This window comes from Passer domesticus, chromosome 29 (genome assembly GCF_036417665.1).
Source record: "Passer domesticus isolate bPasDom1 chromosome 29, bPasDom1.hap1, whole genome shotgun sequence".
NCBI lineage: Eukaryota > Metazoa > Chordata > Aves > Passeriformes > Passeridae > Passer > Passer domesticus.
In genome coordinates this window covers 2,082,917-2,105,611 of record NC_087502.1, presented here as the reverse complement: position 1 = coordinate 2,105,611, position 22,695 = coordinate 2,082,917, and the positions used below count along the sequence as shown (strand labels likewise).

General features: G+C 50.8%; 1 protein-coding gene across 2 annotated transcripts; it reads left to right on the top strand.

Moving 5' to 3' along the window:
• Window positions 1-12,010: 12,010 nt before the first annotated feature.
• On the top strand, window positions 12,011-18,942 carry LOC135287351 (uncharacterized). Of its 2 annotated transcripts, XM_064400703.1 has the most exons (15): window positions 12,011-12,186; window positions 12,486-12,560; window positions 12,886-12,990; window positions 13,371-13,536; window positions 14,670-14,767; window positions 14,863-15,012; window positions 15,181-15,332; window positions 15,625-15,769; window positions 15,892-16,041; window positions 16,185-16,361; window positions 17,250-17,405; window positions 17,790-17,891; window positions 18,152-18,254; window positions 18,397-18,456; window positions 18,536-18,942. In XM_064400703.1, exons 1-15 carry the CDS (start codon window positions 12,022-12,024, stop codon window positions 18,670-18,672), a joined length of 1,941 nt encoding a protein of 646 aa, XP_064256773.1. In that variant the 5' UTR covers window positions 12,011-12,021; the 3' UTR covers window positions 18,673-18,942. The 2 variants fall into 2 exon arrangements, with proteins under 2 accessions (XP_064256773.1, XP_064256774.1); XM_064400704.1 differs by lacking the exon at window positions 15,892-16,041.
• Window positions 18,943-22,695: the final 3,753 nt, after the last annotated feature.

The following is a 22,695-nucleotide window of genomic DNA, read 5'->3' as shown; positions in this document are numbered from 1 at the left end:
GGAATGGGAAATCCTGATTTGGGGAAAAACAAGATGTAAGTGCATTGCCTTTGGTGGTCCACTGGCCAAGTCCATCTGTAGAAGTCACCGGCTGTCTGGTGGCCAGAAATACCTCTAAAAATCAGCAAGTTCAAAACCACTCTCCCAGGGTTTCCAGTGTCCTTATTTGAGGTTATGGGGGTCCCTCTTCTCAGAGCTGCTGAGGGGCCCGTGGGTGTGTCGGAACCCAGAGCATCTCTCTGGATGCCCTGGATGTCTCAAAGCCCTGGCAGGGGCTCGGAGACCCTGGCAGGAAGCCAAAGACACCTGGAAATTCGATCTTAATTCATGGAGCAAATTGCCAACCTTATATGAAGAATTACAGGCCACAAAAGTTTAAGTAGCGTAGAAGTAGGGATCACAGGGTGAAGGGAAAAACTTTGGAGCACTGTACAGGGGGTTTTGTATGTTGTACAGGGGGGTTTGAAATTCTGTACATGGGGGTCAGGGGTCCCAAGATGGAGGGATTTGGGAGTGCCCTGTCCTTCTTCTTTCTTCTCCTTGGCATCCATGTTCAGGATGATGTTGGCATGTGTGGATTGGTTCATAGGGAAAGTGCACTTGCCAACAAGGGCGAAAAGTATTGGAAATTAAAGGTAAATATCTTATACGTAGTTTTTACTATAAAAGAGAAAACCGCCCTGTGGGCGGGGGAGAGTGCCCGTGGCTGTCTTGCTGATCAGACCTCGGCTGGACAGACAGAAAAACTCTGTAGATAAGGAACATTAAACTCAACTGAAGACCGAAAAGCAAGAGTCCAGACTCCTTCTTCGAAAGCACGGCCTGCCCAGAACCACCTTTTCCCGTGCTGGGCAGAGACAACTGACAGCCGACCCCAGCATGGGTCCTGGGCATCCCCCCCGCTCTCGGGTTCTGCTCAGCCATGCTGAGGGGCTTTTGGAGATCCCAGGGCTCATCCTCCCCTGATTCTGTGACAAATGTTTTTGTGATTTGTGTCAATTGGCAATGGAATCAGCAAATGCTTCTATCTGCTGTGTCCAAAATTGACACAAAAAAAGGTTTTAGAACTTTCTGGCCAAATAACCAAATAAAGCATCGAAATGAAGGAACTATAGTAGAGTAAAAGAGATGAGGTTGCAAGATGACTCATGCTTGGAATAAAAGAGAGGAAGTTATGGTAAAGCTAAGAGATATTGCAACAAAGCAACTAAATGCTTATGTATAAAAAAAGCTTGATGCACTTGACCAAATCATGTAGCAGACACCAGTGTAAGGCCTCCCTCCAGATGACCACAAGAAGGACAGGAATCAATGACCACCTGGAAAGATTATGAAACTGCGGATCCCAGCTTACTGATATTTGCTGATTTGGACTGAGCTCATTGGAAAATGCTTTGTAGGCTTAAAAACAGTATATATACTTTACTGAACTTGTAAGTGGTGTGTGCCTTGAGTACATCAGTGACTCCCCGACCACCCAGTGCTGCTGGCTTGCTTTCTTTAAAACAAAAGATATAGAAATAAAATCCAGATTGACTATTGAGATTTTATATCAATTTGATGATGCCGACCTGATGCCCTGGGATCTCTCGGAGTGAGGCTACTGCAGGGGGCACCCCACTTTTGTGGCCCGTAGAAGCCAATAGCCCGGGAGCTAACGGTACCACAAACCTGGTAAAGAAAGCAAGCAAGGAACTGAGCTCCCTGAGAACTGCAGTTTAAATCACCTGCAATTCCAGTGCACGAAGATCCAGACAAGAGCAGCGGGCTGTGAGTATCGTTCGGCTGGGTGGACACGACAGTGTCTGAATGAAAGTGAGTGAGGTAGATGCAATATTATCGCGGAGCCATCGAGGAGTCCTTCTGTCTGTGCTTCCATCACCCCGCGAGGGGCTTGGCCAGTGAAGGGACAAAGCGAGTGCTTTGAGACACTGCTCACGATGGCTCAGGGGAACAGTAAGACCTCTGGCTCAAGGAACCCCCAGGGAGGTTCAACGAGCCCCCAGAGAGGCTCAAAGGGTCCCAAGAGAGGTTCAAGGTTATGGGGCCCCCAGAGAGGCTCTAAAAACGAGAAAGGGAGTGAATAAGCAGAGATACCCCCGGACAGCCCCCTGGGGTTAACAACTGCACATTGGGATGCAATGCCCTCTAGGAAGGGAAAAAGTAAAGAAGAGATGGTCCATTATTGTATGGTAGGGTGGACTAAGGAAGAAATTAGGCCTGATCATTTATATTGGCCAGTGCTGGGTCCTTTCATGACTGGATGTGTCAAGCTTTAAATCTTTATGTAAATAGTAAGGAACCCATTGATCAGGAGGAAAGTGATTATGTGGCACTTTGGAGGAGGGGGGGGTCTCTGTAGTGATAACATTATACCCCCTGAAAACCAAAAAAAGAAGAAAGGTGGAGGAAAAAGAAAAACCTTGGGAACCATTAGACAATTTGCCCCCTCCCTATCAAGGGCAGGAAACTCTCTCCTCCCCTGAGAGGCCCCGGAGCTCAACAACTCCACCACTATCATCACAATCTAGTAGGACTCAGAGCAAGAGGAGAGAACAACGCCAGGAAAATAATTCTAGTGGGGAGGAGAAAGATCAAAAGAAGAGACTATTTTCCTTGAGAGAAGTACTTATGGGAAGAAATGATAGGGGAATAGTGTCTCTAGCAGTCCCACTTAACACTGGGAATGTAAGAGAATTTAAAAAGGAAATGGGGCGGCTGCTTGAAAAACCTTTAGGGGTTTCCGAGAGGTTAGACCAATTTTTAGGGCCAAATAGCTACACCTGGGATGAGCTTCAAGCTATATTAGGAATACTATTTACTACTGTAAGGAAAGGGAAATGATTAGGCAAGCAGGAATGAGAGAATGGGAAAGGAGACACCAGCAGGGTCCACGTGGAGATCAAAAATGGCCTAATCAGAACGAGCAGGACAGACAAAATGTGAGGGACCTTAGAGATATCATTATACAAGGGATACAGAATGCCGTACCTCGAGGGCAAAATATTAACAAGGCCTTCAGCGTGCGCCAAGAAAAAGATGAAACACCTACAGATTGGCTTGAGAGGCTCAGAAAGAGCCTGCAAATGTATTCAGGAGTGGACGCAGATTCCCCAGTAGGAGCAGCATTGCTTAAAACTCCATTTGTGGCAAAATTATGGGGAGACATATGAAAAAAAAAAAGGCTAAAGAATGAGAGGATTGGCAGGACTGGGGTCTCCAAGAGCTATTGTGGGAAGACCAAAAGTTGTATGTGAGGAGAGATGAAGAAACACAAAAGGCAGAAGTCAAGATATTTGTAGCAGCTGTGAGGGAAACTCAGAAGGGGGAAAAGAAAGCGTTTAGAACAGAAGGACAAAGACCTAGGGGAGATTATAAGAAACTTCCCCAAATTAGAAACCCCGGAGATGGTCCTGCAGATTATCATTGCTATTAGTGAGGAAGGAGAAGACAAAGCTAAGTTGTAAGCAACAACAAAAAGATGGGGAAAAAAAAAAAAAATATCTGAAGAGGACAAATAGGGGTGTCAGGGGCTGTACATCTTGAGGACCAGATCATCAAAAGAGCTCTTGATAGAACTAAAAATAGGTCCCCTAGGGGAAGAAGTTTACTTTTTAGTGGACACTGGAGCAGAAAGATCAACTATACAGCACTGCCCCAAAGGGGTAAAATTACTTAAGAAATTGCTCTAGTTGTGGCAGCAAAAGGGGAACCATTTAAAGTACTCATACTTTAAAATGTTGAAATTTAATCAGAAAATAGGATTTGTTTGAATGATTTGTTATTGGTACCAGAAGCAGACAATAATATGCTAGCAAGAAATTTAATTATAGCTTTAGGAATAAATTTAGAAGTGAAACAAGGAGAACTACAGGTACAGTTTTATACCTTAATGTCAGAAGATGAAGACAAAATTAATCCAAAAGTGTGGCACCATAAAGGGGAAACAGGAAAGCTGAAGATTGGACCCATTAAGATAGAAATAAGTAATCCAGTCGTTCCCATAAGAGTATCAGAAGCTTTGAGGGATCCATCAGTGATAGCTGCTGTCCATGTCAGAGGACATCAGAGGGGAACGGATTATGGGGCTCATGGCAATAATTTGGCTGATGCAGAAGCACAAAGGGCAGCAGTATGCTTACCTGTGTTTTTAAACAATTTGAATAACAGTGAGGATGATAAAAAGTATCAAAAAGGCTATCTCTCAAAGGAAATACAAGAGATGCACAAACTAGGGGCTAAGCTAGAAGGGCATAAGTGGCTTTTACCAGATGGTAGAGAAATGCTATCTAAAAGTAATGTTAAAAGAATAATTCCCCAGTTACATTCATGAACTCATTGGGGAACACAAGCACTAAGTGACCACTTTTTAAAGTTTTTTGGGTGTATAAGAATATTTGATATAGCAAAACAGAAGACACAAGGATGCATTATTTGCCAGAAAATTAACAAGAAGACATGTAGACAGACCTCGCAGGGAGGGAGAAAAACTGCCTACAGGCCTTTTGAAAAGATACAAGTGGATTTTACCAAACTACTGAGAGTGGGAAGATACAAGTATTTGTTAGTAATAGTAGGCCAAATAGCTCATTGGGTAGAGACCCACCCTGCAGCACAAACAACAGCACATTTTGTTACAAAGATTATTTCAGAAGAAATAATTCCATGATTTGGGATGATTAGAGTGAGTGATTTGGATCAGGGTTCCCACTTTACCTCAAAAGTGTTAAAAGTAATGAAAGCTCTAGGGATCTCTTGGGAATATTATACCCCTTGGCACCCTCAGAGTTTGGGGAGAGTCGAAAGAATGAACCAGACCCTAAAGCATCAGCCAGCAAAACTAATGATTGAAAAAAAACTATCTTGGATTAAGCATTAATCCAATATTTATCGAGTATTTACCATTGGTGTAGTTAAATATTTGAACAATGCCAAACTCAGAGAATGGGATCTCCCCATACAAGATGTTATATGGGATGCCATATTCTCAAGAGATGTCGGGAGATAAAATAACCTGTATTGAAAAGGACTGTAATTGCTATCCCTTTGTAAGCACTGAATGCAACTATTGGAAGGAGAGGTGGTGTTATCATTGTCACAGGGGTTATCCTCCAAGTGGGTTGTGTCCAGAGTGTAAACACATTGAACAGATTTTAACTGATTAAAAAAAAAAAAAAAAAAAAGACTACAGTAAGGAACATGAAAACTAGATTCTTATGAGTGGTGGATGTTGTGGAAATACGGATTGAGAGGGGGACTATCAAGTGAGGCAAATATTAAAAATATTGAGCATTGCAAACGTAATCGAGTCCTTTGTGGATCCGAGCCAGCCAAAGCAAAGAACTGGGAAGTATTTAAGAAACGGCACGAAATGCAGGAAAGCTCACACAGAACCCCTGAAGAATATCCTTGCTGCTGAGAAGATGGCACCCCTCACTGCTGGGAGCACCCTGGGAGGCCAAGGAGGAAGAGGGACAATAAAACTGTGGGGCCTTCTGGTACTGTTGGGTCTTCCAGGGAATGAGAAACCAATCCCTGCTTGAAGTGCTACCAAAATGTAAAGTATGGCTGGACCATGGCCCGAGCACACACTCATATTAATGCAGGATGTGATGGGCCAGGACAACTTGAAACCTGTACAACAGGAGAGAAGATTTACTGGGTAGCAACAGATTCAGGAATGGGAGGATGGGCACCTGGAAACTATCAATTTTGTCACCAGGGAGAACCATTCTTCTGTTTCCCCAAAGGTGGAATGTGGGGACACTCAGATAAAGGGGGAATACAAGATAAATTCAAGGAAGAGTTAGTGAAAGACATCACAAAGAATTTAGGGGAAATTCAAACCCAAAAAGAACAAGAGCAGGAAGTGACCTGTATAAAAAAATTAAGAAAAGACTCAGGGATTGGGACCTCCCCACGTTAGGAAAAAAATTTGTTTATTGATCTGATGCAAAAAGTAGTTAAGGAATTAAATGTGACTAACTGTTGGGTTGGTGGGGATCCCAGATGACTGAGCAATGGCCATGGAGGGGAGAAGGGGTTGGACCTGATCAGTTGATATTATGGAACACGACACTAAGATTTAATGAAATTCAACCTCAGGGTAAATATTGACTCATGAAGCAGTAGGCATAATTTGTATTTCTAGGAAAGGAAACAATCGTACTACGTATGTAGGACATACCTCCTGCAAGTTGATATATACCACCAACTCCACCTTTACAACCTGGAGGCCAAAACCACCAACAGGTTATTGCTCCATCAATTGCACCAGTGGAACTGTTTGCTGGAAAAGTGTAACACATGCTAATCCTTTTGAGGAGGTAAAAGATCTTAAGGGATATTGGGAAAATCAGGGGCAGAAGGCTGAAAATTGGAAAGCTTCAAATGGATTACTTTGGATATGTGGTAAAAGGGCATATGATGAATTATCAAAGCGACAGAGAGGTACCTGTACAATTGCAATTATACAACCTGTATTCTTTTTATTACCAAAGAGCAGAGGTGAATATTTAGGACGACCTCTTTAGGAAACTCTGCACAGAAGAAAACAAACTGAAATAGGAGGAAAACAGACCTGGAAAAATGAAGAATGGGCTTCCCAATGGATCACAGATTACTGTGATCCTGCCTCCTGGGCTCAGCACAGCAGCTGGGGTTATAGAACCCCTATTTATATTAGATTACAGGCCAGTGTAGAAATTACTTTTAATCAAACATCAGAGGCATTGAAACTTGCAGCTAGACAACTAAGCCAGACCACATCAGCAGTATATCAGAATAGGCTAGCCCCAGATTACTTATGAGCTGAAGAAAGGGGGCTTTGTGGAAAATTTAGTACATCTGAGTGCTGTTTAGAGATTGATGACAATGGAGAGGCTGTTACAAATTTGGCAGACAAAATTAAGCAAGTTGCACATGTTCCAGTGCAAAAATGGAATTCCATATTAACTGACAATTGGAGGAATCATTTGTTTGAAGGAGCCTGGTGGAAAAAGTTGGGGTTCATGTTGCTTTCTTCTGCATTAGGCCTATTGTTTATACCATGTATGATTCCATGCTTTATTAGGCTAATGCATTCAGTGATCCAGGGAATGCAGATTTCAGCAATGCTCATAAACCCTAAAATAACAGGCACAGGAGAAAAAACTCTCTCCCTTATGATAGGCAAGGCCAAAGCAGAACCAAAACACACTGCAACCCAAACAGTATAAACTCAATTTGAAGCAAAGACATGAATCAATAACATAAAGGGGAGGGATTGTGAAAAATATTTTTGTGATTCCTGTCAATCGGCAATGGAATCAGCAAATGCTTCCAATGGAATCAGCAAATGCTCCCAGGCGTGGCACGAAGGAGGAGGATGATGCAGTTTTGTCCGCTGGTCTGCAGACAGAACTGGGGACTCTGTCCTCACGGGAGAGTCGTTGAGTCCTTGGTTTGTTTGTCCAAATTAGACACAAGGAAAGGTTCTGAAACTTTCTGACCCAATAACCAAATAAAGCATCAAAATCAATGAAGTATAAAGAGTAAAATAGATGAGGTAGCAAGAAGACTGATGCTTAGAATAAAATAGAGGATGTTGTGGTAAAGCTAACAAAGCAACTAAATGCTTAGGTATAATAAAAAGCTTGATGCACTTGACAAAATCATGTAGCAGACACCAGTGTAAAGCCTCCCTCCAGATGACCACAAGAAGGACAGGAAGCCAGGGACCACCTGGAAAGATTATGAAATTGCTGCTCCCAGCTTATTGATATTTGCTGATTTGGACTAACCGAGCACATTGGAAAATGTTTTGTAGGCTTAAAACAGTATATATACTTTACTGAACTTGTAAGTGGTGTGTGCTGTGAGAGGAGCGGTGACTCCCCGACCACCCAGCGCTGCTTGCTTTAAAATAAAAGACATAAAAAATAAAATCCGGATTGACTATTGAAATTTTATATCAATTCGAGCGCGGCTCCCAGGTGTCCCAGGGTCCCCTTCTCCAGCATCCCCCCACCCCAGGCACTCAGCGCTTCCCCCGCTCCCCGACAATACTTTCAGCCTCGGGGCCCGGGCCCCACTCATCTCCCGGCTCCACCGCCCCTCCAGCCTGCCGGAGCTCCCCCAGCTCTGCTATCGCCCCTCTCCCCACGCCGGGGCTCCCGCCTTTCATCCCCGCCTCTCCCGGGGATCCCCAAACCCGTGGCCCGCCCGCCGGCACCGGCCGAGCGCCACGTGGGCCCCGCAAAATCCCCCCGGGCCATTCACGGCTCAGCTCTGCACTCCGGCCACATCCAAAAATGTCCCCTCATCATAGGAAGAAAAAATACCGCTCCCAGCAAAACCGAAATATATTTGGGACGTGACTCCGGATTCCGCGAGACCCAAACCCCTCCAACCTCCCTCCTTTCGCCCCCAAAAATCCCTCCCGTGAAATAAATGGGCAGGAGATCTTTCTCCCTTTTAATGCCTTTATTAAGATTAATCAGCTCAGGTGGGGAGAAATTGACGGGTTGCGCCCTCGCCGCTGTTGCTCCCAGGCGTGGCACGAAGGAGGAGGATGATGCAGTTTTGTCCGCTGGTCTGCAGACAGAACTGGGGACTCTGTCCTCATGGGAGAGTCGTTGAGTCCTTGGTTTGTTTGTTTAGAAACCCGGGGGGTCTCTTTAATCAGTTTCTTTTCAGGTTAGGGTGAGAAATAAAAAGGTCCAAGCAGGCGCGGGACCACGCTCCCATCCTTAGACGTCACTTACGTCACTTGTTGGCTCGTGATTTTAGGGGTTTTTCTTATAAAAACTGTAAAACTGTAAAAACCCAAGGTGCACTGCATTTCTTATTTGCATACTGGCTCCGATGTCACTCCTATTTTCTTTACCTCGGAGGGGTCTGTCCTGGCAAGTGGCCAGCATCAGGGAAACAATCAGTTAATCACCGGCTATTAACAGGTATTCGAAGAGCTTTTCTTCGGCAGTGAAACCAAAGGAGTCTGACCCGGTCTGGCTTGTTTTTTTTAACTCTGAAACTTAAAAAAAATACAACTTTCTATTCATAACATCCCGGAGCTGCTGTGATTGGCTCGGGGCGAGCTTCCCCTCCGCGCTCACCCGCGGCACGCAGGGCAATGCGATGCTGCCGGGGCCAGCCGAGCTGCGGGCTCAGCGGGCTCGCCGTGGAGCCCCGCAATGCTCCTGCCACTGCTGCTCCTCCTCGGGCCGCTCCTCTTCGTGCTCCTCGCCTTCCTGCTCCTCCCTTTCCCCTCTCCCTGCCCTTCCTCCCGCTCCTCCTCCGCTCCCGCCCCGGACCCGCCTTCCGCACCCGCTCTGCCCCACGGCCGCAGCAGCACCGGCTCCTGGACAGGTTCTGAGACACCTCCTTGGGGAGGAATCCTTCCTCTTCAAACAGGAGCATCAGGACTGGTTCAGAGAGTTCCCATATTCTGGCCTTAGCCTGTGACTTATAGGAAGAAAAAGAAGAATTACAACATCCATCAGAGGCATATCATAATCTGACAGGGTATACTATGATATGCTAGCTAGGTTATATGTAAATGTTTAAATTGTGGAAAAAATTCATATTGTAGTTCAAAAAAACAGACTCTCATTGCATGAAATGTCAAGCACCACATCTAGCCCCTATCCAGACAGAACTCAAAAGTACTGAAATAATAACTTTGCTTTGTAGATGGGAATTATTAGTGCCTGTTGAATGGGAGATACCTGAGGAACAGTGGGAAAGAGTTAAGGAATGTCAAAAATTATTTGCCTGCAAATTAGGAAAAAGGAAGTGACAAGGGAAAAAGAGGGCAAGACCGGGTTGGCCGCTGTACTTGCCACCAAGAAGATCAAATACACCTGCAATGGCTTGCTGCCAGTTTTCAGCTCCCTTTTTCTACCTATGTCAAGGTCAGAAATGAAGGCACTTGAGACGATAGTTCATGTTCAGACTCAGGTGTTTATTATTTCTTATCAATGTGACAGCCTCACAGCCATGAGTTCTGCAGTCTTTCATTAGCAAGGCACAAAATGGCTCACTATCTCTTGTTACAAGGTCTTTTAAGGCTAAACTATCCAATTAAGAAATGACACCTAAATTATTTTCCCTTTTAACCCAATAACTAATCCCTCAAAGCCCACAGTGTGGACTTTTCTGTCTAATTACAAAAGACCACCCAAACGCATGGAGAAGAAGGAAGAAGAAGGTAAAGAACAACCTGTCTCCACCCTAAAACCTCCATCTTGCTTGGTATCTAAAGGGTGTTTCCAAAATAGCAGGTGTGCTCTTGGCTAAGTGCCAAGATGCACCCAGCTGTAAATCTTTGCTTTCTTGTCTTTGTCTCCTCTTGTCCTTTATTAAACTTTGAATGTTTTACAGGAGAGTGAACCTTGTTTTTCACACAGGGACATCCTGGGGGCATGTGGGGGTGTCTGAACACAGGGCTCTGGGGCATGCTGAAGGGCACCAGGGATGTGCGGAGGGGACAGGAGGGCAAAGGGTGCCTGGAAGTCCTTTGGGAGCACTTTGTGTGCCCAGGACTGAGCTGTGCCCATGCCCCCAGGGACAGCCAGAGCCTCCCTGCCCAGGTCCCTGGCCCGTTGCTGGGGGCAGGTTCCATGTCAATGGTTACCCGGATCCATTTCTGGGGGTAGGTGCTGTGTCACAGGGGAGCCCTTTGTGACACCCCACTGCTGCCCCTGTGGTCAGTGTCCAGCTGGACAGAGAGAGAACAGGATAGTTTGGGAATACAGAGCTGGCCAGGAGCCTCTATACACAAGCTCCAGAGTTTCCCTGCTTCTTCAGCAGCCCCGTGGTGCTGAGGATTTTCCCAAACGATTCTATTTCCCCTTTCTCCGCTACCAGACTTTTCTTTTCTATCAAAGCATGGAGAGGAAAGCCCCGAGCCAGCCCAGGGTGGCCTGGGAGGAGGACGGGGGTCCCCAGGAAAGCAGCTCCCCAGTGGAGCCCTACGAGGTGACAATGGTGCAGCCCCTGCATACGGGTGAGTGAGAGGCCCTGCTGGGCTGGGCAGGGCTGGGAGCCCAGCCTGTTTCCCTGGCTCACAGCAGCCCAGGGCTGGCTGTGATGCCTCAGGCTGAGGCTGCTCAGGGCTGAATGCCAGCCCCAGCACAATCTCTGCCAAGGAGGGAGTGAGCAGAGGGGCCCCAACTCCTGCTCTAGGGTGAGGGCAGTGAGCAGCAGCTGGGCCGGCAGCAGGCAGGGATGCCATGAGGCCCTGCACCTTTGCTGCCCCTCTGCCAGTGCATTCCTCAGCCCAAGGCTCTGGGGCTTTCCCCTCCGTGCTGTGCTCCAGCATGGCAGCTCCTCTGCTGGGCACCCTCCAGCCAGGATCCGCCTGGGAAGGCTGTGCCAGCAGAAGAGGCACAGGCCTGGGTGGAGGGCAGATCTTCCCCTGCTCTCTGCCATTGCCAGATTCTCTGCAGCCCTTCCTTCTCTCTGTCAGGTGCCGCTGGGTTAGCTGTTTGTGAGGAGGAGCAGGAAGCCATGGCATTCATCCAGACCTTTACCAGGCTCTCTTGCCCGGTAAATGCAGTCCATGGGCTGGTGGCTGTGCCCTGTACTCCCCCGGGGCTCTGGTCCTGCTGGCCATGTGTCCCCTCTCAGACGCCCCATGGTCTCTCTGTCCTTTGCTGCCAGATGCAGGATGACAAGCTGCAGTTCCTGGAGAGCATCCGCAGCCTGTGCAGGAGCGCCACGAACCGTGGCTCGTTAGCAGGCCTGGAGTGCTTCTGCCGCAGACATGAGCTGGCAGAGAAGATCGAGGTGAGGGCACACCTGGGGAGCCCCAGCACCCTGTGAGAGCCGTGCTTGTGCAGGGTGAGGAGCTGGTGGCACTGGGTGCTGGCAGCTGCCAAGTCCCAGCCCAGCTGTGCTCCACAGGCGCTGCTGAGCGAGGAGCCCCAGAAGCAGATGCGCACAGAGCTGCAGCTGCTTGCCATGCTGGCCATCACCCAACTGAGGTACCTGCTTGTGCCTCTGTGGGACGCTCTGTGTCCACCTGCACAAGGCCCTGAGATGCTGCTGCCATCACCAGTATCCAACTGGAACCTCTCTCACTGCAGCTCTGTGCTGCCCGAGCTGCTGGACAACACACAGCTGATCAGCTCCTGCTTTCGGAGGGTTCTTCTTCTTCCTCCAGAAGAGGAAATGACGGGCCTGGAGGCTTCCTTCTATACTCAGGTAAGTGCTGGGTGAGCTGCAGGAACCCCAGGCCCTCTGGGCTGCTCTTGGCCACCCCATGCTGCCTCATGATCAGAGATCCAAGGCACAGCAGGCTCTTGCTTTGCTTTCCCACCCTCATCCTTCCATCCCCTTCCCAGGGCTCGGCCATGTCCAGCATCACAGACTAGTGCATGCAGGACACTGCCTGTCCCTGGATCTCCCAGGCAGTGAGGGCATCCTGCCCTGGGAATTCTGATCAGTCTCCAGGGTGGGAGGGACAGCAGAATCCCTGCCATCACTCTCTGTCTTCCCTGCAGACCGTGGAGGCCATGGACATCATGCTGAAGGCTGTGGTGCTCAAATCTTGCGAGGTGCCACAGGACATCTTGGAGGTCTGGCCTGTGCAGAGAGTGGGGGTCTGGGCACTGTTCCTTACCCTGGGGGGGTTGCCCACTCCTGGCTGGGTGGTCCTCAGCCCAGTTGTGAGCAGGCAGAGCACACTGCAGGGAGGGCGCTGCCCTGCCCTGGGGCTCAGCTGGAGTACAGGGGCTGCAGAGAGTGGCACCTGCCTGGCCACAAGGTTGGCCCGAGGCTGAGCTCGAGGTGAAAGGAAGCCTTGAAGGCTGGTAGGAGTCCAGCCCAGGAGGAGAGACCCACACTGCTCCCACAGGAGCTGCTGTCTGCTCCCAGGGCTCACCTAAGCCTCTCTGTGCCCAGGTGCTGCTCACCTTCACCAGCTCTGAGAGAGCCGTTGTGCAGGAGAGGGCCTTGCAGAGGATTTGCAGCCTGAGCCATTGGCTGGCCAGCTGTTCCACTCTGGAGGTGAGGAGCAGGCACCTCCAGCCATGTCCCTGTCCCCATGGCCAGTAGAGCTGCAGCTCCGAGGTGCCTTCAAGGCCAGCCTGGGCTCAGGCTCTGAGCTGAAAGGTCTTGGTCCCTCCATTTCCCCTGGGCTTCCCAGCCAGGAGCCGGCTCTGCCCCAGCCCTCTGTCGGATGGGACTGCCCAAGGAGCAGGGAGGGAGCTCTCCCTGCTGGGGCTGCTGTCCAGTGATTCTCTGAGATGGGGCCTGCAGGGCCTTACCAAGCTCTCAGCCACCTCCAGCCTGGGATACACTGTGTGGGTCAGGCTTTTGGCCTCAGCTGCTCTTCTTCAGCCATTCTTCTTCTTCAGCCATTCTGCTCTTCTGCCTGCCTCCCCCAGACTGGTCAAAATGAGGAAAGAGATGATGCCTGTGCACAGATCCAGATCCCAGTCCTTGGGAAGGTGTTTGGACATCTCATCCTCATGGCATTTGAGGAAGAAAAGACCAACCATGTGGCTCTGGATGCTCTCTACGCCCTCCTCAATTTCATCTCTCAGCAGCAACGTAAGAGAAGCTGTGCTGGCTGCATCCCCCTGCACAGTGACACCCCCTGATCTATCTGCTGGTCTTCCCTGGCATTTTGATGGACCCTTGTGCCTGGTGCAGGTGCCACCATGTCCCCAGCACTGCTATCATCTCTATTCCTTCCCCACATTCTCTGTCCCAAGTTCTTGATGGTCCTGTGCAGCTGAGCTGCTCGTCCACACAGGACTCAGCCCCATTCCGCCCATTCCCCAGGTGCCCCGGAGAGCTTGTGTCCTTCCCTGCCACACGCCAGCCCCACGGGCCCTTCCCCCTGACCAGTACTGCAGCCACAGTGTAGCTGGGGGCTGCATGCAGAGCTCCAGGGGCTCGCAGCCTCCTGGGCCAGCAGCACTGGCTGGAGACACTGGAGGAAGGCTGCCCCTTACACCCGTGCACCACCTCCTGCTGCAGCCAACTCCTCCCCAGCAATTCCCAGTTCCCAAACTCTGTCAGGATGTGCTGGTTTTCAGCTTTTTTTTTCTTCTGTTGAGATCAAGACTGAAGGTACTTGAGACGATAGTTCATGTTTAGACTCATTTAAGACTTGTGTTTAACTTGTCAATGTTCCAGTCTCACAGGCAGTGACTTCTGTAGTCTTTCATTAACAAGACAAACAATGGCGATCTCTTGTTACAAGGTCTTTTAAGGCTAAAATATCTAATTAAGAAATGACACCTAAATTATTTTCTCTTTCAAGCTAATAACTAATCACTTGAATTCCGCAATGCGGACTTTTCTGTCCACTTACAAAATACTACTCAAACTTATGAAGGAGAAGGAAGAAGGTCAAGAAGAACAACCTGCCTCTGCCCTAAAACTTCTATCTTGCCCTATATATATTTCTGTATTCTAAAACCTTAAACTCTGAAGTTTTCTAGTCTGTGATATTACACATTTCTAATTAACTATACACCTGTAATCCCAGTGCTATCAATTAATTTTGGAAGTCTTTTTCACGCCTCAGGTTAGATGTAGTGCTCTCCTGGGGGTCAGAGTCTGTTAGCACAGAAAGTCTAAAATTCTTAGCATCCAGAAGTCCAGCAAGGATGTGGTTGGCTTGCTGGCACAGCAGCTGTGTCTCACTGATGTGTCCAAGTTTCCCCACTCCTCAGGTGTGACACTGCCAGAGGACAATGCACAGCTCCAAGCACACTGGGAAGATGGGATCAGCTCCTCACTTCATTATCCCAATGCCAAGGACTTCATCGAGGTACCGAGAGCTCCCCTTGCTGGGACTCTTGTCCACAGCATTTGTGTAAGCAAAGGGGCCCAGAATCAGCAGGGTTCCTTTCCCTCCTGCCACAGGCTGTTGGAAAATACCTGGGACCTTCTGAGAGGACACACATCATCCTCTCAACCATTACGATGTTCCGCTACTCATCTCCCTGCAATCATCAGGTGGCTCTCAGCATGCTGGAGGTGATTGGGAGAGACCCTGACTGGTGGCTGACGGATGTAAGTGGCCTGTGTCTGGATTGCCCTGCCATGTTGGCTTCCTGCCTCCCTCCATCCCTCCCAAACCCAGATGTTTTGGGCACCTGGAGCCGCCCTGAGGCAGCAGAGAGGGATGGGAAGGGCAGCTCGGCTCCAGCGGCAGCACCATCCTCACCCGTGTCCCTCCAGGTGCCAAAAATCGTGAGCCACATCTACCACACTGGGTTGGTCACAGACATCCAAGTCCAGCACAGCCTCCACTGCCTGCTTCTCTTGGTGGCTGACAGGAGTCCTGTGCAGGTGGTCACAACACTGCTGCAGATCGCCCCACGAGGAGATAGGTACTGGTGCCAAAAGCCCCTGTGGGGAGAGGGACCCTGAGACCCTCTGGCTGGCAAACCCAAGAACACTGCAGGACCCCACCAAGGAGCCAGGACCCCCATCCAGCACGCTTTCCAGCCCTGATGGGGGTCATTCAGGCCTGCAGCAGCCAAAGCTGGCTGGGCCTGCCAGAGCTAGCCCAGAGCCAGCACGCTGCTCCTCAGGCATCTCCTGCCTGCCTGGGCAGGATCCCCAGGCAGCCCACATCTGCAGCGCTGGGCCAGGCCCTGCTGACAGTGCTCTGCCTTGCAGGAATGCCCTCAGTTTGTGGGAGGTGATGTTCTCGGTGCCCCAGACGGTAGAGAAGGTCTTGAAGGAGCTTCGTGTCCAACTCCAGGACCTGAAGAATGGCATTTTCCGCACCTTTCCTGAAAACGACTGCCTCTCTTACTTGGCTGTGCGTGAGCAGCAAAAGCTCTGGTGCCCTTGTCCTCAGCTGTGGGGGAAGCAGAAGCTGTGCCAGAGGAGCCCTGCTGGCTTTGCCAGGGGCAAAGTTGCTCACTGCAGGGTTTCTTTCAGCTGCTGGCCTCCGAAGATGTGCAAGAGGAGGAATTCGCTTCATTGTACAAAACCTGCAGGTTTCTGCTGTATTCAGCCAACAGCACAGACAGAGAGATAACCTCCCTGCTGCTCAGGGCCCTCATCACACTGTCCAACAGAGAGGACAGGGTGAGCAGGGTGCTGTCAGGGGCACACACGGGGAAGCCAGCCTTTCAACCCTGGGCTGGGAGTCAGGACAAGGGCTCACGGCTCCAAACAGCCTCCCTGACTGGCAGGGCCTGCTCACCAAATGGAAACTGTCTTTCCTGCAGGCGAGAAAAATGAAGGTGCTGCTGCCAGACCTGATGAACCTGTTGCGGCAGAACTGCACGTCTCTGGTGATGATGGCCCTGATGGTCCTCCAGAACATGATGAAGTGCTTGAAGAGGACCGAAGCCAGTTCCATTGCTGCAGATGTGGCGAGGATACTCTGGTACCACTTTGATGAGGTGAGGCCAATGTGAGCCCGAGCCCTGAGAGGGGCACTGGGCTGTGACAGCAGCACTCGGGGCAGGCTCCACTCCCCTGGGCTCTCCCGGCATGGATTCTGCTTCTCCCCACTCTGCAATCTGGCCCCCGAGCATCGCCCCTCACCTCAGCTGCTGTCACACCCTGCTGAGAAGGATGAAAGTTTGACAAGAAAGTCTCACAGATATGGATGCTTGGCAGAAAGATTTCTGAATGTAGAACTTGAGAATGAAATAGGGATGGAAGCAAGTTTTGATACAGAAGAAAAGAATTGCCCAGCCACTCCTACTGGATAACTAAGAAGGCAAAGGGTATGTTAGTTAGAAGGGGGTTTTTATCACTTAGAGCAAAGGATAAACCCACCTCAAACACGAAGATGTTTTTACCAAGCAGAAAGATAGCACAGGCAAACAAGACTGCCAACGTCGCAAGCAGAAAAAAGGTCTCAAAATTTTCCACTGCAAGAAAACTGGAAAACAACTTCTAACTTAAACTGTAACATACTAACTTTTAGTGATTGGGGAATAATAACACGAATATGGTAATTATAGTAGTTATGATGGGCTATAGGTAAAAGTTAAGCTATAGATTGGTTCTTCTGTATTAAGATGCTATTAAGCAAAGAAAAGTATATAATGCAATGTAACCAAAATTAAAGGGTCTTCAGGCTTGCCTACAGCTGGAGCTGACAGCTGTAGGCACAGGCTCTGTCGCCCACGACCCTGCACTGCTGTAACATCTTGGATACAATAAACAGCATTTTGAAGAGCCTCCTGCAGTCCCACATCTCTCCTTCAGGCTCTTGCTACACCCCTCATTATGGGTGGCAGCTGCTGTTTCCCAAGCTCACCTCTCCTTGTTCCTTCCAGGAGGAAAGCTGGGTGCGGGAGAGCTGCATCAGCTCCTTCAGAGACCTGGTGAGGACAGTGGTGGGGAAGGAGAAGAAGTGGATGAAGAACTTCGTGCACACTGTCCTGGCCCCGCTCATCCTTCGCATGAACGACGAGGCCCCCAAAGTGGGCCAGGTACTGATGTCAAGGCTGAGCAGTGACACAGAGAGGGGTGGCTGACATTCCCTGGAGCTCCGGGGCACTGGGCAGCCCCCCCAGCACAGACCCTGGGAAGGGTCCCTGCAGAATCAGTGCAGCAGGGCTGGACAAGCTGGCATGGCCATTCCCAACCCCTGCCCTGCCTACTGCAGCAGGGCTCAGCCCCAGCCCAGCACCACCAAGGTGTGGGATGTGTGCTGTGTGGTCCCCAAAGGTGTTGGAGAGCAGGGATTTGAGCCTCTATCCCTGTACCTAGGGGCCATTCCCAGATGCTTTGGCAGGGGCGTGTCCCAGCTCCCTCAAGGCAGAGGCACCTTTTCCAGGCCCTGGAGCCATGTCCCAGCTTCTGCTGTTCCACAGGCCTCCAGGAATGCTCTCCTTGCCATCGCAGAGCTCCTCAAGTGGAAGGAGATGAAGCATGTGGTGAAGACATGGCAGACCTGGAAGATGGCTGAGTGCTTGGTGAGGATGCACCCCAGGGACTGTGCCAGGCCATGAGCTCTGCAGCTGGGCCTAGGCAAGAGACCCCACAGCCTGGAAGTGCATCCTTGTTCCTGGCTCAAGAACAGGGCTCTTCTCCAGGCTCATCTCCAGGCCCATCTCCCCTTCCTGCACCCAGTGGGAGGGAACAGGGCTCTTGGTAATGGAGGTGCTGGCAGGAGGTGCTGCTGCAGCCACCTGGAGGGTATGTGCCAATGCTCACACCTTTCTGGTCTCTCCAGATGAAAAAGGACAGCAGCAGGGCTGAGCAGTACCTTCTTCAGAGCCTGAAGTACCTGAAGGACCCTCAGGAATGCGTGCGAGACTTGACTGTCAGGTTCATTGGTAAGCCCCAGCCCAGGCTCCCACTTTGGGCAGCTCCTGTCTCCCCCAGCCCTTGCCCAGTGTCACATCCAGGCTACTGGTGGGCCCTGGCTGCTGGGAGCATGCTGGGGAACAGCAGGGGCTGACAGAGCTCTGTGCCCAGGGACCATCATGCGGCATGTCAAGGACCAAAGCACGGAGGTGCCTGCTCTGATTGTCAGAGGTGAGTGGGGAGCGAGGGCTGGGAGACTGGGGGGTCTCTGTAAACACAGGAACTCAGCTTGGCTCTGTTTTGGTCACAGAACTTCAGGCCTTGGAGAAAGGTGGCTGTGAATTCATCTGTTGCCTGGCAGCTCAGACCAGCTTGATCCTGAGCAGGCTGAGGGAGCAGCAATCACCAGCAGGGTCCCGATGCTCTCTGTGGTGCTGGCACCGCTGAGCTGGGGGCCTCTTGTGTCCAGAGTGGCACATTCAGGCAAGACTGAGCAGGAACACCCGCCCGCTGCTTCACAAGGTGCAGAAAGGACTGCTGACTTCCTGAGGTTCTTCTCAGAGAAGGCTCTGGGTGTGGTTAGATCCAGGCTTGGTCAGCACTTTGTCATACATCATTGAGCCTGGACATCACATTGTTCTGAGGATTATGGTTGGCAAACCAACTATAGCTGTAAATAGTTTATTTGTAAATAAAGTTAGATTTGTGTTTAAATAATAGCTTGTCAATTTCCTTCTAAGACAAGCTGACCCATCTGGTTCATCAAGGAAAGCCAGTAAAAAATCCCAAAAGACTGGGATTCCAGCAAGGATTTGCAGACTGTCTCTGGCAGGATCCTTTAGGACAAACTGTCCAGCCCCAGCTGGATAAACCTGCCATGTGATGGGTGACAATGGGCACAAGGCTGGGGCACAAAGGGTGACAGTGACTGGGGTGGCATCAGGCTGGCACCGGTCACTAGTGGGGTTCTGCAGGGCTCCATCCTCGGCCCTGTGCTCCCCAACATCTCCAGAAATGGCTTGGACACAGGACTGGCAGGGATCCTGAGCAGTGCACAGCCAGTACAAAATGGGAAGAGCTATTGGCTCCCTGGAAGGCCTGAAGGCCCTTGGAGAGACCTGGACACAGGGGAGAAAGGGACAACCAGCAACCATGTGGAGACCAACAAACACAGGGGATGGATTCTGCCCCTGGGATGGGGCAATCCAGGATGTACGGTGTCATGGTTTGACCCTGGCACAATGCCAGTGCCCCCATGAGAGGTATATTTCCAAAATGGTTACTATGAGATGTGACCAGGAAACAGAACAAACCAGGCTCCAACTTGGGAATGGTGGGAAAAGACAACACTTTATTCATCTATAACATAGAAACAAAAACAAAACAAAACAAAAAACAAAAAAAAAAAAAAAACCAAAAAAAAACCCAAAAAAACCCAAACCAAAACAGAAAAAAAACCAAAAAACAAACAAAAAACCACACACAACAATCCACAATGGAACCCCTCCAAAACACTCCTCCTCCCCCACCCCTCTAACACTCAATCCCCTCTAATACTCAATTCTCAGTCCAATACCATCCTTCACACAACCTCCCCCCAGTTCATCAGGAGAGAGGAGTCTCCCTCTTGCACCATGGGCCTCCCCAGGAAACACAGTTGGAACTTCCTGTGCTTCCATGTCACACGTGGCAGCTGCCCGAAGAGAATCTGCCATGGTGACCATCTTCCTTACGTGTTCCGTGCTCTCAGTACTGGCCATGGATCCAAACTGCTTCTTAGGTCCTTTTAAGAATGCCTTGTCCAGTTCCAAGAAGTGGCCGCCTCTCACCATTTGGGACACCTGTCCCCCCCATATTCACTCTCCTGGGGCCTGGGGGTCTCATGAACAGAGATCCTTCTCCGCTGAAAGCAGAGGGCTCCACCACATGCTCCCCATCAGTCTCTGTTCCCTCTACTTCTTATAACAGCTTTGTCACTTCTGGCTTCTGGCCAACCACCTCTCCCAAGGTGCATTGTCTACATTACAGGAAGAAATTGGTTCCGTCCCGTGGCCATGTAAGAGGGAAGTCCAGCCAAAAGGCCACTGCAATCATCTCCTCCATCTAGGGCGCTTCTCAGCTGCTGGCATTTCTTCTCTCACTCAAACCTTCTTTTCACTTGCCCATCCTCCGTCCCCTCTCAATTCTCAGCTGGGGACGATCAATGTTTTTTACAGCTTCCATTGTCACAGCACCAAAGGGGTTAAAACCTCAGCCACGGTCTGCTGGGGGCACCTTGCCCCCCCTTCTTCTCCTGGCCATGGTGCCAGGCACAAGATATCAAATTTCAAGCCAGCACAGTCTCTATCACTCTCTCCCAGAGGGGGGGCTGCCCAAACATCCCAGGTCTCCTCCACCCCTGCACCCTGCACGGCTCCGGCCTCCCTTCCCACAGGCCGCATGGCCTCCCCTGCCCCACCCAGACACAGCTGGGCAGGGGAGAGGTCAGATCCACTCACCAACTGGACTCAAAAGAGAAAGCCCCTCTGGGAATCTTCTGCTTTTAACCCCTGTGTGTTCTCAGAGGCATATCCAGATCCCCAGTGGCCACAACAGGAGCCAGTTTCAAATCTGGCCACTGATTGGTTTGACCACAACTTTTCAGAAACTCACTTCCTAATCAAACTACGACAGTGCTACCTCTAACTCTTCATCTTGGTCTCGTGGCGGGAGTGACAATGGGCTTTCTACCTCTCTGTCCCTCTCTCCCACCGCTTCTTCTTGCACCCACTCCTCCAGGAGCTCATTCAGCAGAGTTTCCAGGGACGGTGAGTCCTCAGAGTCAGAGCCCAAGTCTGCCAGCAGCTCAAGAGACAACAGCTCTGTGCAGTTTTGTGCTTCTCCTGTGGCATCTTTGGTCAAACTGCAACCGCTGTGTGGCACCAAGGGGTCCGCAGGTGGTTCCACGGTGGCACTTGATGGATCCCTGAGGACGCAGCTGGACATCACGGGGCTTTCTTCATTGCTTATGGACGAGGAGATGTCTACAAAGAGCTCTGCATACATTTTCTCTTCCTCCAGCTTCTCCAGCTCCTCCCTCTTTTTATGCGTAATTTGCAGCAAATCATCAGGCCCCATGCACAGCTGCTTGTGAAGTGCAGTGTGCTTGCCTGGCTGACAAGTTGCCCTTTCCTCACAGGAGCCTCCAGAGAAAGGAGAAGCTGAGAAGCCTGAGCTTTCCCTAGGCTCTCATGTGGGGCAGAGTTTGCCATAGCCTTCATCCCAGAGGTCTCCAGCCAGGGCAGAAGCTTCTGCCTCTACCTCGTTCTCCTTCAAGAACAGGGCAAGCCACAGACTCTGCAGGTCTCGGTTCCACTCTCCTGCAGCCTGTGCTTCTGGGAGTTCTTCCTCCTCCAGCTCCTTTACAGGAATGTCCCAGAGCTGTGAGTTTCCAGAGACAGAGTTCTGCTCTGCCAACTGGGCATGGGACAGGAGCTCAGAGCACTTTTCTGCCTTTTCTGTGGAGCCCTTGGTTGAGCTGGAAGCACTGGGCAGCTCCTGGGGCTCTGCATCCATATCTTGGCGGGCACCTGACTGTGAGTGCAGGTGGACATGATGGACTTGTTTGCTGACAGGTGTGGCCTGAGGCCTCCAAAAAGCTCTTTGTAGATGTTGCTACCATGCCCCTCCTGCACCTCAAGGATCCCCTCTTTCACAGAGTGCCCCAGTAGCTTCCAAGCCAGCTGGGCCCCAGTGCAGAGCGGCACGCCACGTGCAGGTGTCACGGGTGGCAGGCAATGGCCCTGCCTTGCTGCTGACCCCTGCCAGAGCCCTTCTGTTCTCCTCTCCAAGGAGGGTGTTCCCTGGGCTCTGCCCACAGCCAGAGTGCTCCATGGAGAAGGTGGCACACGCTCTGGCTGGCCCCTGGCCATGGGGCCCACAGAACATGCTGTGCCTCTGGGAGAGGATCCAAAGGCTGCTGCTACAGGTACTGCTGGCAGAAGGGGCAGCTTGACCCTGTCAGTGGATACTCTGGATATTTGAACACTGGGCTGGCCTGGAGGTGCCAGTGTCACCTGAGGGCCATGGAGAGGTGGCAAGTCCAACACGGACAATCTCTGTGGCCCTGTGACACTGCTGCGGGGCACTGAGCGCCCGCCCTCCTGGCTGCCCCTGCGTGTGCAGGACCTGGTGGGGCTCCGTGAGCAGATGGGGAACAGAGTGGGCCTGTCCCCAGGGATGGGTGTGATGGTCATCCAGGTGACCTGAGGTGCCGCCTGTGGCTGCCTGTGGGTCACCTGTAGGAAGCAGAAGGAGGCACGGGATGGAGCTGGCTGTGTGGGCACGGTGTCCCCCATGTGCCTGCTGGCCCGGCCCTGGCCCCAAGGCAGGTTCTGGCCACAGCAGCCAGGCTGGGCCGGGTTCCCAGCTGGGCTCGCTGCCTCTGGGGCATTGCTGTGCCTGGGACATCCCAGCCCTGTCCCCTCCACA